Source organism: Esox lucius, chromosome 17 (genome assembly GCF_011004845.1).
Source record: "Esox lucius isolate fEsoLuc1 chromosome 17, fEsoLuc1.pri, whole genome shotgun sequence".
Taxonomy (NCBI): Eukaryota; Metazoa; Chordata; class Actinopteri; order Esociformes; family Esocidae; genus Esox; species Esox lucius.
This window is the reverse complement of record NC_047585.1, coordinates 20,901,824-20,919,530: the sequence shown is the minus strand read 5'-3', so window position 1 is coordinate 20,919,530 and position 17,707 is coordinate 20,901,824. Positions and strand designations below refer to the sequence as shown.

Here is a 17,707-nt window from a genome sequence, read left to right as displayed (position 1 = left end):
AGTAGCCATCAGAGGATGGGTACATGGTGGTCATAAAGGGATGGACATGGTCAGAAACAATGCTCAGGTAGGCCGTGGCATTTAAACAATGCCCAATTGGCACTAAGGGGCCTAAAGTGTCCCAAGAAAACATCCCCCACACCATTACACCACCACCACCAGCCTGCACAGTGGTAACAAGGCATGATGGATCCATGTTCACATTCTGTTTACGCCAAATTCTGACTATACCATCTGAATGTCTCAACAGAAATCGAGACTCATCAGACCAGGCAACATTCTTCCAGGCTTCAACTGTCTAATTTTGGTGAGCTCGTGCAAATTGTAGCCTCTTTTTCCTTTTGTAGTGGAGATGAGTGGTACCCTGTGGGGTCTTCTGCTGTTGTAGCCCATCCGCATCAAGGTTGTGCGTGTTGTGGCTTCACAAATGCTTTGCTGCATACCTCAGTTGTAACGATTGGTTATTTCAGTCAAAGTTGCTCTTCTATCAGCTTGAATCAGTCGGCCCATTCTCCTCTGACCTCTAGCATCAACAAGGCCTTTTCACCCACAGGACTGCCACATACTGGATGTTTTTCCCTTTTCACACCATTCTTTGTAAACCCTAGAAATGGTTGTACGTGAAAATGTGAAAATCCCAGTAACTGAGCAGATTGTGAAATACTCAGACCGGCCCGTCTGGCACCAACAACCATGCCACGCTAAAAATTGCCTTTCTTTCCCATTCTGACATTCAGTTTGGAGTTCAGGAGATTGTCTTGACCAGGACCACACCCCTAAATACATTGAAGCAACTGCCATGTGATCGGTTGATTAGATAATTGCATTAATGAGAAATTGAACAGGTGTTCCTAATAATCCTTTAGGTGAGTGTATATGTGTCTGTGTGTGTATATATATTTGTCCCTGTGTGTGTATATATATCTGTCTCTGTGTGTGTATATATATTTGTCTCTGTGTGTGTATATATATCTGTCTCTGTGTGTGTACATATATCTGTCTCTGTGTGTGTATATATATCTGTCTCTGTGTGTGTGTGTATATCTGTGTGTGTATGTGTGTAATACTGTACCTGACTGAGGGTCGGTGTAGTCCACAGTATAACCATCCAGTTGAAGAAGTTCCACAGGCTCTGCCTTCTTTTCTCTGTAGCTGCACATGGCAAAGGTGTACTGGCTGACCTACATCACAGAGGAGACAGACATTATCAAAGGTGTCCTGACTCACCTACACCACAGAGGAGACATACATTATATGGCTAAAATACACCACAGAGGAGACAGACATAATCAAAGGTGTCCTGTCTCACCTACACCACAGAGGAGACATACATTATATGGCTAAAATACACCACAGAGGAGACAGACATTATCAAATGTGTCCTGTCTCACCTACACCACAGAGGAGACATACATTATATGGCTAAAATACACCACAGAGGAGACAGACATAATCAAAGGTGTCCTGTCTCACCTACACCACAGAGGAGACATACATTATATGGCTAAAATACACCACAGAGGAGACAGACATAATCAAAGGTGTCCTGTCTCACTTACACCACAGAGAGAGACATTATCAAAGGTGTCCTGTCTCACCAACACTACAGAGGAGACAGACATTATATGGTTAAAATACACCACAGAGGAGACAGACATAATCAAAGGTGTCCTGTCTCACTTACACCACAGAGAGAGACATTATCAAAGGTGTCCTGTCTCACCAACACTACAGAGGAGACAGACATTATCTGGCTAAAATGCAGCACAGAGGAGACAGACATAATCAAAGGTGTCCTGTCTCACTTACACCACAGAGAGAGACATTATCAAAGGTGTCCTGTCTCACCAACACCACAGAGGAGACAGACATTATCAACGGTGTCCTGTCTCACCTACACCACAGAGGAGACAGACATTACCAAAGGTGTCCTGTCTCACCTACACCACAGAGGAGACATATATTATATGGCTAAAATACACCACAGAGGAGACAGACATTATCAAATGTGTCCTGTCTCACCTACACCACAGAGACAGACATTACCAAAGATGTCCTGTCTCACCTACACCACAGAGGAGACAGACATTATCTGGCTAAAATGCACCACAGAGGAGACAGACATTATCAAAAGTGTCCTGTCTCACCTACACTACAGAGGAGACATACATTATATGGCTAAAATGCCCAACAGAGTTGACAGACATTATCAAAGGTGTCCTGTCTCACCTACACCACAGAAGAGACAGACATTATCAAATGTGTCCTGTCTCACCTACACCACAGAGGAGACAGACATTATCAAAGGTGTCCTGTCTCACCTACACCACAGAGGAGACAGACATTATCAAAAGTGTCCTGTCTCACCTACACCACAGAGGAGACATACATTATATGGTTAAAATACACCACAGAGGAGACAGACATAATCAAAGGTGTCCTGTCTCACTTACACCAAAGAGAGAGACATTATCAAAGGTGTCCTGTCTCACCAACACCACAGAGGAGACAGACATTATCTGGCTAAAATGCACCACAGAGGAGACAGACATTATCAAAAGTGTCCTGCCTCACCTACACCACAGAGGAGACAGACATTATCAAAGGTGTCCTGTCTCACCTACACCACAGAGGAGACAGACATTATCAAAGGTGTCCTGTCTCACCTACACCACAGAGGAGACAGACATTACCAAAGATGTCCTGTCTCACCTACACCACAGAGGAGACAGACATTATCAAAAGTGTCCTGTCTCACCTACACCACAGAGGAGACAGACACCTTGTGGTATTATTCCAGCTGTTGTTTACATTATGTTTCTAAAGGCAGTGCATTTTATTAGGTCTTTCTTCAAGTGTTATTTCAGATTAACCAGGTGTCCTGACTCTTTTTGGTCACTAAAGGTGTCATAACAAAAGGCTGTATTCCCAACCCAGCCCTATCACCATCATGACCACCCGATTAACCCCCTCATCCCCAATGGTTATATATCCCTCCTCACCTCTCTACCTCATATGTTCTGAGTTGTTAAATATCCCTCCTCACCTCTCTACCTCATATGTGTTGAGTTGTTATATATACCTCCTCACCTGCCTACCTCATATGTGCTGAGTTGTTATATATCCCTCCTCACCTCTCTACCTCTTATGTGTTGAGTTGTTATATATCCCTCCTCACCTCTCTACCTCATATGTGCTGAGTTGTTAAATATCCCTCCTCACCTGTCTACCTCATATGTGCTGAGTTGTTATATATCCCTCCTCACCTCTCTACCTCATATGTGCTGAGTTGTTAAATATCCCTCCTCACCTGCCTACCTCATATGTGCTGAGTTGTTATATATCTCTCCTCACCTCTCTACCTCATATGTGCTAAGTTATTATATATCCCTCCTCACCTCTCTACCTCATATGTGCTGAGTTGTTATATATCCCTCCTCACCTCTCTACCTCATATGTGCTGAGTTGTTATATATCCCTCCTCACCTCTCTACCTCATATGTTCTGAGTTGTTATATATCCCTCCTCACCTCTCTACCTCATATGTGCTGAGTTGTTATATATCCCTCCTCACCTCTCTACCTCATATGTGCTGAGTTGTTATATATCCCTCCTCACCTCTCTACCTCTTATGTGCTGAGTTGTTATATATCCCTCCTCACCTCTCTACCTCATAAGTGCTGAGTTGTTATATATCCCTCCTCACCTCTCTACCTCATATGTGCTGAGTTGTAGGGGTCGACCGATTATCAGCCTGGCCGATAATTGGATCCGATATTCATACTTTTTACAATAATCGGAATCGTTCATTTGTCTGATATAACTGCTGACAAAACACTTCTCATGGCACTTCTCTGGCAGCCACATCTTTCAGAAAGTTTTCTGCTTGTATTGCTCAATGTCCCGCCCGCAGAATTATCTAATTGGTTATACATCACAAGTAAAAAGCCAATCACAATATCACAATAATCTAAACTGACCTTGCAACAGACATTACCCTTGTTATGATCTTTATCTGTGATGACAATACCCAGTAAAAATTTTTATGGACTAACGTTACTCCCCTGAAAATGTCTGAATAAATGCTTTGGTTTAGCCTACTAGCAGAAAAACAGACCTTGGAAAGCGTCACTAAAGCGTCAGACCTTGGAAAGTAAATAATACACTGTCAAATGTATAATACATTTATAATAATAATACAATAAATAATAAATAATACATTGTCAAATACATCAACAACATTTGATAAACCTGACATTTTTTTATCAGTTGGCTTTGGTCATGCTATGTGCCACTCATTGCCATATACAAATGCACCGCAATGCAACATAGCATTGAAAACGTAACTTTTAGGATTGCTTCATTGACAATGAATGACCTCCGGCACAACGCAACAAGTTTGACGTGTCTGGTGGACATCACACGTAAAACGCTGGTAGGACTTCCCTGCACTTTATTCTTCAAAATATAATGTTTCAACTGTAACTAGTACTTAAAATTTTGACAGTAATTTTCACCGGAAATATACACCGATCAGCCATAACATTATGACCACCTGCCTAATATTGTGTATGTCCCCCTTTTTCGCCAAAACAGTCCTGACCCTTCGAGGCATGGACTCCACTAGACCTCTGAAGGTGTGCTGTGGGATCTGGGTCCAAGACGTAAGCAGCAGATCCTTTAAGTCCTGTAAGTTGTGGTCCTGTAAGTTAGACTTGTTTGTCCAGCACATCCCAGAGATGCTTGATTGGACTGAGATCTGGGGAATTTGGAGGCCAAGTCAACACCTTGAACTTGTGTTCATCAAACCATTCCTGAACCATTTTTAAAGTAGTGTGCATTATCCTGCTGAAAGAGGCCAATGCCATCAGGGAATACCAATGCCATGAAAGGGTGCACATGGTCTGCAACAATACTTAGGTATGTGGTACATGTCAAAGTAACATCCACATGAATGGCAGGACCCAAGGTTTCCCAGCAGAACATTGCCCAAAGCATCACACTGCATCCGCCGGCTTGCCTTCTTCCCATAGTGCATCCTGGTGCCATGTTTTCTCCAAGTAAGCGACACACACGCACCCGGCCATCCACGTGATGTAAAAGAAAACATGATTCATCAGACCAGGCCATCTTCTGAGACCACTTTTGATAGGTACTGACCACTGCAGACTGGGAAGAGCCTTTGTCAAAGTCATTCAGATCCTTACACATTTTTCCTGCTTCTAACACATCAACTTTGAGGACAGAATGTTCACTTGCTGCCTAATATATCCCACCCACTGACAGGTGCCATGATAACGAGATTATGAGTGTTATTCCCTTCACCTGTCAGTGGTCATAATGTTATGGCTGATCATTGTATCAGTGTTATTCACTTCACCTGTCAGTGGTCATAATGTTATGGCTGATCGGTGTATCAGTGTTATTTACTTCACCTCTCAGTGGTCATAATGTTATGGCTGATCGTTGTATCAGTGTTACTTACTTCACCTCTCAGTGGTCATAATGTTATGGCTGATCGTTGTATCAGTGTTATTTACTTCTCCTCTCAGTGGTCATAATGTTATGGCTGATCGGTGTATCAGTGTTATTTACTTCACCTCTCAGTGGTCATAATGTTATGGCTGATCGGTGTATCAGTGTTATTCACTTCATCTGTCAGTGGTCATAATGTTATGGCTGATCGGTGTATCAGTGTTATTCACTTAATCTGTCAGTGGTCATTATGTTATGGATGAACGGTGTACATCGGTCCCAAATATCGGTTATTGGTCTCCTTGATCACTAATCAGCCCTAAAAAAACATATCGGTTGCCTAGTTACCACCCACTGTTTAAGTCCAATCCATTATTATCATTTGTATTACCATTGAACCAATGACCAGACAAAGATTGGGAGTATATATTGGAGAATCTAATCGTGGGTAAACAATGTGTTTGTTTGTGTGTGTTAGAGAACGTGTATCAGAGGGAGTATGGACGGCAGTAAGAGACAGCTGTGTTGCCCGCTCTTGAACCTCTTGTCAGTAATATGTGTGAGTGTGTGAGAGTGTGGCTATACAAGGATAATGACATTATAATTAGATGAATGAAGTGGCCGAACCGGAGGGTGGAGGCTGTTTTCAGCGCGATTTATGACAAGTGTCGGTGTCTGGGAACAACAGCTCATGGTTGTGCACGTGCTTTTAAAAGTAGCTCATGTGGATGATAGAAACTATGATGTGTGTCTCTCCTGAATTACAGCAGGTTTAATCCGCTACTGACAGGAACAGAAGCAGAGAGCCCATTTCAATGACATTTAATTGATGGGGGGGGTTCGAGGGACAGGCGGTCAAGGTGCTGTTGCCGAGGCCGTTGCCAGGGAGGGGTTGTGGTCCTGACTCTGTCACTCAGCGAGGCCAGACGAGTGCGGGAGTGACACCCTGTCACAAGAGATGGGAGCCGGACTGCTAGGTGCCAGTCATGCCACAGCAACCCGAGGAGCTCGGCCAATACCGCGCCATTGTCACCTCTGCTGCTGCAAGTGGCAGCTTTCACTGGCTGCAGCCTGCCTCTGTGTGACAACAGAGATTGACTGTCAGGGCTCTGATGAGGCCCCGGGTGTTTTGTGCAGGGCCGCCGGGTCTCCAACCGGCTCTATACCGCCCCCTTGCCTCTGGGACGTCACCGAGGCACAACTCCCCCTCTCCCCACTACCCCCTCACATTTCTCCTGGTACTCCAGTCAGGATCTGACTGCTAAAGTTTGGGCCTATCAGGGCCAGGCGAGGCACAGACAGATAGGCACAAAGAAATGAAGACAGACACAGACAGAGAGAAGAGAGAGAGACAGAGAGGCTGAGAAAAAGACAGGGACAAAGACAGAGAGAAGAAACAGAGAGTGAGATTGAGAGATGGAGAAAAACAGAGACAGAAAGACAGACAAAGAGGCAGAGAAGTACAGACAGAGACATAGATATGAGACAGACAGGACAGGATGAAAAGGGCCTTGAGGCTGGCTGACCTCCTGTCAAACTGATGGTTAAATGATTCTAAATGACTCTGTTCACTGATTACCCTACATGCTTTACTCTTGGAAATAACACAGTTGTTGTTGAAATTTGATAAACTGGATTATGTGATGGTATTAGTGTCAGGCTGGGGGGCCAGAGATGTTTTCCAATACGTCACTAAGGACATTCTGTGACATCATACCACCCCCATCCACCAAACTCCCTCTGATCCATATAGAACTTCTTAAGACTTTAGATCTGAACCAGGGCATCTCAGCAGAGAGAGAGAGAGAAGAAGAGAGCAAGAGAGAAAAAGAGATTGGGTGAGTGAGCGAACAGAGAGAAAAATAAAAAAGAGCGAGCGACAGAGGGAGACAGCGGAGAGAGGAGCAAGAGTGAGCGAGAGAGAGGCTGCTGCTGGCGGTCTCCGAGGGCAACCTCCAGACCGCTGAATAATTACACTTCACTTTGCATCATAAACATTTGGTTTAGGGCTCCAATCTGTTCCGTTGAGCAGGGGAAATGTCAGGGCTTTAAACTAGCCAGCTACCACTACAGACGGGATTAACCCCATCTGAACAGGGCAAGTACAGAAGGGGAATGGGTAGGAAGCCTCAGTATGTTCGTTCCACTGGTAATTTAGTCACAACACAGTTTCACAGGTTAAGACTGGCATTTCTGCCTTCCATAACAGGTTTTCCACTGTCACGGATAGAAAACGGCCGGGTTGTACGGAATGAGCCCTGACGACAGCCCCCTCGTGGGACTTTCCACCCGGTCCCCATGTTATGCCTGGCAGATGCAGCGTGTTTACACGACGTCAGCCGTACACCTGTGGAACGCCGTTTCCACGGTGCCGACGGGTTCTCGGCGTGTTGCCGCCATGCTTCGTGGGTGATGCCAGTGTCCGTCACACGGCACTGTAACTGATCCACTCACTCCCAGTAATTAACAACTCATGAATTATTCAACAGGAAACTAATCTCTCGCGACTGAAACAAATACCCCCCAGTGTAAGCTGTGCTATTTATGAGTATCATGGCAAATGTCAATCAAACAGCATTCAGAAAGAAACTGCGAGAGTTTGTGTGTGTGTGTGTGTGTGTGCATGTGTGTGTGCGCGTGCCACATTTGGCACGCAGCGGATGGTAACTTGTTTTTTGTTAAGTAATTTCTGATGAGGGAGGTTGAACATCACAGTGCCGATGGTGAATCACATCCATATTAATTAACACAGCAAACACAACAAACTAAGAAAAAACAAGAATTGAGTTTCCTAATTGATGGATCATTTCTATTCCTAGTCTAATTCCATTTATGGCATGTAGAAGAAGGAAACATGACATTATGGATCCACACCTAATAAAGTGTTTTCAGGCTGAAAGAAACACAGGGATGATACTAAAATGATGCCAGAAAAAGTACAAAAACATGTAAGTAACCCCATACAGCAATAGAGTATTGAATGTCTTCAATACTTACACGTGACTTAACATAACCAAAACAGAAGAGGCAAGAAAAAGAAAAGAAATAAGACAAATCAAATGAAACACAAGAATAAAGCACATGCATGCTGTCTGTCTCTTAAAGAAATGCAAGACATAAAACAGTGAACACACAGGGAAAAAACTGCATACATACAAGCACACACACCCACACACATACAGACACACAGTCTATTGACCGGTATTTGTCACTTGCTGTATGTATAGCTGGGAGCGAGTCAGAGGAGCATTCCGTCGGTCTTTTAGCTGCAAGTGCTAGGCCAGCCAGCGTACACTCTGGTTTGTCAATGGCCTGTCAACTCCTCGCTTTAAGACATCTCCTCTCAAACACGGAGGAGAAAGCTTTCTGCTCCAAATCAGGACCAACAGAAAATGGCTGCTACCGCTACACAGCCCCTGACAAGAACTGGCTTAGACCTTTATCACCCAGTCAACTAGGAGACATCATACAATAACTTGACAAATAAAATAAGGATTTTAGTAAAAAGTATTACTCATGGGTTTGGTGTGGACCATGGATATTTAGTGGTATTTTATTCTTACCTGCACCAAGACAAAGAATCTCTTCTTCCATCTCTTCCAGACATTTTTACCAATGGCCCATAGGTACCTAAGTAAGCAAAAGCAATGATTTAGTAACAGTTTCTGCAAAGGCTACTTTACGTTATTTAACATTGCCTGGCATCACTACTTAATGTTTAAGAAGCATACACATTTTCCTTTCATGTCACAATGAGTAACAAACTGTAAACAACACGAAGTGAATAGCAACCGCAGGACAACAGCTCTCCCGCCAGTTAGAGACCAAGGTCTCTGCTGACCTCTTATGGAGAAGAGTTGTTACTGTTTGCGTTTAACGTGGTTCCGTTTGAGAGCTAGAGCTGCCCATCTTGCGTTACAGTAAGATTACATTTTAACATTTAATTAAGTAACATGTACTTCATTTAGAGCAGAACATGGTTGAGTTTGGGACTGCTTAACAACCAGCTAGAGTTTGGTGTGGACCAGAGGATGTCCTTACAAGGCCGTGATGAACGCGCTCCGGTTGTGTTGTCGTACGTCCTGCTGTAAAAGACTTAGGACGATAGAGACGACGTAAGGTTTTTGGAAAAGAACATCTGAGGGTGAGGACCCCCCACCAGCCCTGCCCGGGTCCGCCAGCTCGTCCCCCCCTGGTCGGGCTGAAGGTGCCCTGTCTTGCCTCCCCTCTGCCTGCGGCACCCGCGGTTACGTTAGGGGCGCCGGGGCCTGTCGCACTGAATAAACTTGCGCTGGGAGAGCAGCGAGGGAGAGGGCCTGTCGGCAGCCTGCCAAGCGGACGCGAGGCACCGGGGAGGGCTGCCGGTGGGTCTCCCTGCAGAGCGCCAGGTCCCACAGGCTCTGCAGGGAAGCATACGGAGGAGAACGAGTGAGGGAGACAGGCGGAGCTCCTCCAAGCCCGGACGCTGGGAAGCACTTGGGCTTCCCCACAGAGCGGGACACACACGGAGACGGGGGTGGGGGGTGTTGGGGAGAAGCGTATACGCGAGCGCCGCTGTCATTAGCCATTGGCCTAATCACAATCACGATTTGATATTTGATCTGGATTGAAGAGGCTGCCAATGCCGTTTACCTCTGGATAGCTATGAATGACACGCGACTCGCTTTAATATGGGCGAGTCCTTCATGTTTGTATTAGTGTCAGGCTGTCCTGTCCACAACCCAGAAAATGGATCCTATATTTCACTCCAAACGAAGGCTGACTTAATGATATCTGTTCCTGAAAAAGTATGGAAGAGGAGAACTCATTCTTGAACGAACATTATGGAGGTCTGGGTCACCCAAATGGAGCATCCTGCTTGCGGCATACGGACAGACTGGGAGTACCACAAGGAGGTCCAGCCAGTGCCAAAGGAGGTCCATTGCCTTGTGGAGTCATGCTCAAGTGACTGCTCGTGGCAGGATAGGTGATGGGAAGACAAACTGTAGCCGTTAGCTGTCGCATTCTCCTGCTGCGTGTATGTTCTGGCATACTTCCTGGTTCAGTGAGTGGTGCGATAAGAGGTTGTCTGCTTTAGTAACAGTTCTGGTCTTAGTGTGTGGTATGCACTGCAGGTAGACCACCAGTAGATGGCAGCAAACCCTCGCCTTAGAACTGAGTTTTAATTCTGAGATTCTGCATGGCGTAACTCACCCACAGTGCTTCATGTTTTGCGGCTTGTCCATGCGAATGGCCAGTTTGATCTTCAGGTCACTGTCAGGGCAGCCTTTGGACACGGTCATCTTGTGCAGTTCCGACTGTTTGGGACTGTTGGGGGTCGGATGGAGCACCACCTTGGAGCCAAAAGGTGCACACACGCTATACATCAAGCAAGCACCCAGTCATGAATGGTGTTTCAACACAAGTGTTTGTGATAATGCGCTCTATACTGGTGTGCCAACAGTTTGTAGCTAACCATGCCTCCCTCAGGCTCCAGGTGGATGGTGTCTTACCCTGCCCAGCTCTTTGTCCTCCAGGGCCAGGACTCCTGTGCTCTCAGTGAATAGCTTCACCTTGACAGCAGGCAGGGGCTGTGTGGTGGTGAAGTCCCCCTGGGTCCCCCAGCTGAAACACACCAGATCACAGAGGCAAACCATTTGACAATCACACACCAACTCCTGTCACAGAACACACTGATGTTTTTGGTGTGTGCGTGTTTGTGTCAACCCAGGTGTATTTAGAAGACACTACGGGATGGAGTTAGCACTGGGGATAACTTGACAACTCCACAGCACAACCACTTTGCTCCTACATCACCCAGCAAGCCTTTGGGACACACATCAACAATCTGTGATCCAGCTCCAGGCTTTGAGATGTTCACCTGTGTCACTTCTGACTGATGTGCTGTATCACCTTTCTATGTGGTCTCACATCGCTGAAGAATATCCCGCAGTTAACACTTAAGTACTATAAACACAGTTTATGTCTTTTATTATATCCACAGTGGGAGCATTCTCTGTTTAACTGCTACACAAGAGCGTACTCATGGCTGAAAGTACGCTTTGGTCAAAATACAACCCAGTTTCCAAAATAGTTGGGATGGTGTGTAAAATGTAAATGAAAAAAGAATGCAATGATGTGCAAATCATTTAAACCTTATATTCAATAGAAAATAGCACAAAGACAATATATCAAATGTTGAAACTATATACCCACTATGAATTGGATGCCAGCAACACGTTTCAAAAAAGTTGGGACAAAGGCAATAAAAGACTGGATAAGTTGTGTAACGCAAAAAAACTGAACCAAGTGGAACATCACACTACTAATCATGTCAGTTGGCAAAAGGTCAGTATATGATTGGGTATTAAGACAGGATGGGTTGGTCAGAAGTGAGGAGGGGTTCAACAACTTAAGAATATCCTTTCTCAAACGTAAAATTGCAAAGAGTTTGTGAATCTCATCCTCTACGGTACATGATATCATTAAAATATTCAGAGAATACGGAGTAATCTCTGTACTCAAGGGACAAGGCCGAAAACCAATATTTGATGGCCGTGATCTTTGGGGCCTCAGGCAGCACAACATAAAAAAAAAAAGGATTCTGGAGTGGACATCACTGCAAGGGCTCAGGAACAAATCTGAAAACCATTGTCTGTGAACACAGTACGTCGCTGCATTCACAAATGCAAGTTAAAACTCAACCATGCTGAGAATCCATATATAAACAACATCCAGAACAAACGCTGCCTTCTCTGGGTCTGATTTCATTTAACTGTCCTGTGGTCTGACAAATCAAAATGTGAAATAATTTGTTGGAATCATCCGGCTTGTTATCAGCACACAGTTCAAAAGCCAGCATCCATGATGGTATGGGGGGGCATCAGTGCACATGGCATGGGTGACTTGCACATCTGTGAAGGTACCATTAATGCTGAACAATATATACAGGTTTGGGAGCAACATATGCTGCCATCCAGAAGACATCTTTTTCGGGGAAGCCTTGCTTATTTCAGCAAGACAATGCCAAACCACACTCTGCACGTATTACAACAGCATGGCTCCATAGTAAAATAGTGCTAAATTGGCCTGGCTGCAGTCCAGACATGTCACCCATTGAAAACATTTGGCACATTATAAAAAATATGACAAAGGAGACCCTGAACTGTTGAGCAGCTGATATCCTATATATATCCTATAAGAATGGGAAAAAATTTCACTTTCAAAACTACAGCAATTAGTCCCCTCAGTTCCCAAACGTTTACACAGTACTGTTGAAAGAAGAGGTGATGCAACACAATGGTAAACATATCCTGTCCCAACGTTTTTGAAACGTGTTGCTAGCATCAAATTAAAAACAGGCAAGTATTTTTCCAAAAATAATATTTCTCAGTTTCAACATTTGATATGTTGTCTTTGTACTATTTTCAATTAAATACAGGGATAAATGATTTGTACATCATTGCACTCTGTTATTATTTGCAATTTACGCAGCCTCACAACTTTTTTAGAAACGAGGGCTGTACATAGTGGTGGAAATCCATACTGGCAAAACTTGACTCTATCACAATAAATAAAACAAAATGCCAAACCAACTTTTGGAAATTATGCCATTAAAAAATGTACTGCATGTCATCTACATGACAATGAGCAAATTGACTTGAAACTGGTAGTGTGCTATGCTCTCGTGTTGTGGTTCAAAGAGGACACTAACAAGTTGAGTCGTTCAATATCACACCTTCAGTTATTTTTCTAAGAGATGTTTCCTCCCATCAATCTAAATGCGGGTCCATTGTCCAATGTTAAGATCCTGCAATAATTTCGAGAGCCAACAGGAGCACAGAATTTCTCAATCATATGAATGGATCACAAAAAGCTTCAATAAAACAATTTGCTGAGCTAAAACAAAAGTACAGAGCTAAAACAAAAAAAAACTGGGGTCACTGTTCAAACAATTATGGGCTACACTATATAAATACAGTATGGATAGATGAATAGATATAGTTGATAGGACAGAAAGATACAGTAGATATAGATCCATATGGATTAGTTGTTTCTCTGGGGTCAGGGCAGTGTTTCCCAATCCTGCTCCTGGGGAAAACATTTTTGCCTTGCCACTTTCTACTTCATACTTACCTACTAGCTATCATCAAGTCTTTCATATTTTTCTCTGGGGTTAGGGTTCTATTTCTCTGGGGTTAGGGTTCTATGTCTCTGGTGTTAGGGTTCTATTTCTCTGGTGTAGGGTTACATTTCTCTGGGGTTAGGGTTCTATTTCTCTGGGGTTAGAGTTTTATTTCTCTGGTGTTAGAGGTTTTATTTCTCTGTGGTAGAGTTCTGTTTCTATGCGGCTAGGGTAATGTTATTCTGGGGTTAGAGTTCTATTTCTCTGGGGTTAGGGTTACATTTCTCTGGGGTTAGGGTAAGATTTTTCTGGGATTATGGTTTTATTTGTGTCAGAGCAGAGTCCACTCATGTTAACTTTGAAAACACATATTGTCAAATAATTTATTATACTGTATTACAGAGCTTTGTGTGGATGTATACAACAGAATAAAATACTCCATGTGCTTCCAATTATATCCTATTAATGGGCATTCATTTACATACAACTGAATTTATCTTTGTAAATGTGTTTTCAGTGAAGTAGGAGACCAGTCCATAATTATTCTCACATTGCACCTGCAGATGGCAGTCTAAGCACGTGTTTCACTTTGGATTAGATTGACAACAAATACAGTGTAAATGGATCACTTCTTGTGGTTGTCATAAAACCAGAGGGTTCAAAAATGGATGCTGATTGGTTAAAAGCTATGGTACATCAGACCATATACCACTGAGTTTATACTGAATATTGGCATTGGTAAGTGGTATATATAAAGACAAGATATAAAGCACCTCAGCGGTTTTGGTATCACTATGCTTTCATACAGGGTTGGATGTTTTGAAGTGCTTTTGTTTAGCCCTTCTTTGCCCTAAAGGTTCATTTCATTGGGTAAATCGATCACTGGGTAAAGTTCCGATTACCTTTCATCTTAACAAGATTAAGCCAAATAGACTCACGACATCAAAGATCCACCACCTTATTTTACAGTTGATAAAGAAGGTTTTTTTGTCTGCTGATGCATTCTCATTTCAGTTCAAAACCGACTGCTTGTGTGCATGACCCAAGCGCTCAATATTCCTGTAATCTGACCAAAGAGCTCAATATTCATGTAATCTGACCAAATCACTGGTTCTAAATCAAGGGTCAGTGCTGTTTAACTCCAAGCTTTACATTTTTCTTTGGCAATGCATGTTGCCACATATGAGCTACTGTGAGAGGCTGATTCCACAAAAAAAACTAAAATCTAATTTTGTGATAACAGGTGTGATTCCATCCTTTCATACATCACCTTACAGTCTACAAATCAAACCTGACCCACTAACATACAATTCTCAGAAACAAGCCACGATGTTACTGTACAAAACCCCTCCTACTTTGTTACTGAAAAAAAAATCCCATTGTGTTATACATAAAAATAACATTCACTGTGTTACAATACACCCCGCCCCCTCCACTCTGTAACAAAAAAAAACATCCCACTGTGTTACTGTACAAAACTCCTCCCACTGTGTTATTGTACAAAACCCCTCCCACTGTGTTACTGTACAAAACCCCACCCACTGTGTTATTGTACAAAACCCCACCCACTGTGTTACTGTACAAAACCCCTTCCACTGTGTTACTGTACAAAATCCCTTCCACTGTGTTACTGTACAAAACCCCTTCCACTGTGTTACTGTACAAAACCCCACACACTGTGTAATTGTACAAAACCCCACCCACTGTGTTACTGTACAAAACCCCACCCACTGTGTTACTGTACAAAACCCCTTCCATTGTGTTACTGTACAAAATCCCTTCCACTGTGTTACTGTACAAAACCCCTTCCACTGTGTTACTGTACAAAACCCCACCCACTGTGTTACTGTACAAAACCCCACCCACTGTATTACTGTACAAAATCCCTTCCACTGTGTTACTGTACAAAATCCCTTCCACTGTGTTACTGTACAAAACCCCACCCACTGTATTACTGTACAAAATCCCTTCCACTGTGTTACTGTACAAAATCCCTTCCACTGTGTTACTGTACAAAACCCCTCCCACTGTGTTACTGTACAAAATCCCTTCCACTGTGTTACTGTACAAAACCCCTTCAACTGTGTTACTGTACAGAACCCCACCCACTGTGTTACTGTACAAAACCCCTCCCACTGTGTTACTGTACAAAATCCCTTCCACTGTGTTACTGTACAAAACCCCTTCCACTGTGTTACTGTACAAAACTCCTCCCAGTGTGTTACTGAACAATACTCCTCCCAGTGTGTTACTGTACAAAACCCCTCCCACTGTGTTATTGTACAAAACCCCTCCCACTGTGTTATTGTACAAAACCCCTCCCACTGTGTTACTGTACAAAACTCCTCCCAGTGTGTTACTGAACAATACTCCTCCTAGTGTGTTACTGTACAAAAACCTTTCACTGTGTTACTGTACAAAACCCCTCCCAGCACGCAGCAGTATACACTAGGTTCCATTCTGGCCCACATTTCAGCACACTATCCTACTTTCTCACACATATCACAAAAAGTCCTAAAATAATCTTCAAACATTCTAAAAGTAACAGAAACAGGACAGAGAATGAAAGCGATGTCTAGAGCTTTCCGGAAAACAACCTTTATTTCAAATGCATACGGGCCAGTACATAACTAGATGTAATTAAATAATAATTTTGGGCTCAGATAAAGGTTGCCTTGTCTTGCCTCTACTAAGCATGGTGTTTACTGTAGAAGACCAGGGGAACATCTAATTTCAATGTTGAATCTAATCTACCGAGGTCAGACAAGCAGACAGCAAGGCTTAAATTGACCGCCACAGTACCAAAGGGCTTGGGGGTTTCACGTCAGAGGAAGTCCACATGATGTGGCAATGTGCATGTAAGCAGGAAGTAGCGTAGCAGGGAGCAGAATCACTCATATTACCAGGTCCTTTTTAACATCACTCAGACCTGTGCATGACTTACTACCACAAATCCAAGTACAGAAAAACTGACTAGACAGTACACGCAGGTATGAAGTTTCAAATAACATACTGTACTTGTTAATAGGTTTTTACTACTTATTATGAATGCTATAACAAACTGAAGTTATTACTAGTGACTAGGTATTTGCTACTTATTATGAATGCTATAACATACTGAACTTATTACTAGTGACTAGGTATTTATAACTTATTATGAATGCCATAACAAACGGAATGTATTACTAGTGACTAGGTATTTATAGCTTATTATGAATGCTAATACAAATGGAACTTATTACTAGTGACTAGGTATTTACTACTTATTATTAATGCTATAACATACTGAACTTATTACTAGTGACTAGGTATTTACTACTCAAAAGATTTACAACTGAAGTTGTTACTAGTTGCGTAGGCCTAGGGTGTTCCTAATCTAGAGTATTCTCAAAGAATTTCAATGAAATCCTTATGACATGGCACCCGACAACTAAATAGTGAGAATTAAGAAGAAAAATATAGGGTGATCTCGATAGGGTGATCTAGGGCAGAGGTGTCAAACCGGTTCCACGGAGGGCCGTGTGTCTGCAGGTTTTTGCTCTCTCCTTGTACTTGATTGGTTAATTAGGTCACTGATTGGTTAGTTTCTACCCTCACCTGGTTGTGTAGGTATGAACTAGGAACCAATTTATAGGAAAAACCAAAACCCTGCAGACACTCGGCCCTTTGTGGAACCGGTTCGACACCTGTGATCTAGGGTGTTCTAGTCACTCACGTTGGTTTAGAGGCCTCGGCCTGGTCAGTCTGAAGCTTATGCCCCCCCTCCACCTCCATAGTGCAGTAGACAATCCGATTGGGTGCCAGTGACTTTAACCCCTGAACCTCCACGATCACCACCTGCCAGAAAAATAGCACCGGTCAAATACATTACAACAGTATTAACTGGTTATAAAGGCTTGGAAAACATGACGACTGCATTAACTGCCAGCTGCTACAAATGCGTCTTTGACAGCAAGACATTAACCATCAAAGCCTATCCATCTCTCCTTCCCGGGCGTGGTATCTAAATTCAGTCTACATCTCAGTATTTTAAAAGTGACTGCCATTATCTTATCATCTTAATGAGTTAATGCTGACTTTAATTATCTTTTCCATGTAGTCAATGCTGACTTTAATTCAATTTCCGTG

General features: G+C 43.2%; 1 protein-coding gene across 11 annotated transcripts in view; it reads right to left on the bottom strand.

The window, feature by feature from the left end:
* The window catches only part of cadpsa (Ca2+-dependent activator protein for secretion a), a 110,475-nt gene that overhangs the window by 53,660 nt on the left and 39,108 nt on the right, over positions 1 to 17,707 (bottom strand). For 9 of the 11 annotated variants that reach the window (XM_020055684.2, XM_020055695.3, XM_020055689.2 and 6 more), the window contains exons 7-11: positions 17,295 to 17,416; positions 10,968 to 11,079; positions 10,669 to 10,808; positions 9,039 to 9,105; positions 1,073 to 1,181 (exon numbers count right to left, since the gene is read on the bottom strand). In XM_020055684.2, coding sequence (XP_019911243.1) covers positions 1,073 to 1,181; positions 9,039 to 9,105; positions 10,669 to 10,808; positions 10,968 to 11,079; positions 17,295 to 17,416 — 550 coding nt within the window. Of the gene's footprint in view, positions 1 to 1,072; positions 1,182 to 8,472; positions 8,479 to 9,038; positions 9,106 to 10,668; positions 10,809 to 10,967; positions 11,080 to 17,294; positions 17,417 to 17,707 lie in introns of all 11 variants that reach the window. The other 2 variants (XM_034287074.1, XM_020055678.2) reach the window with 1 other exon arrangement.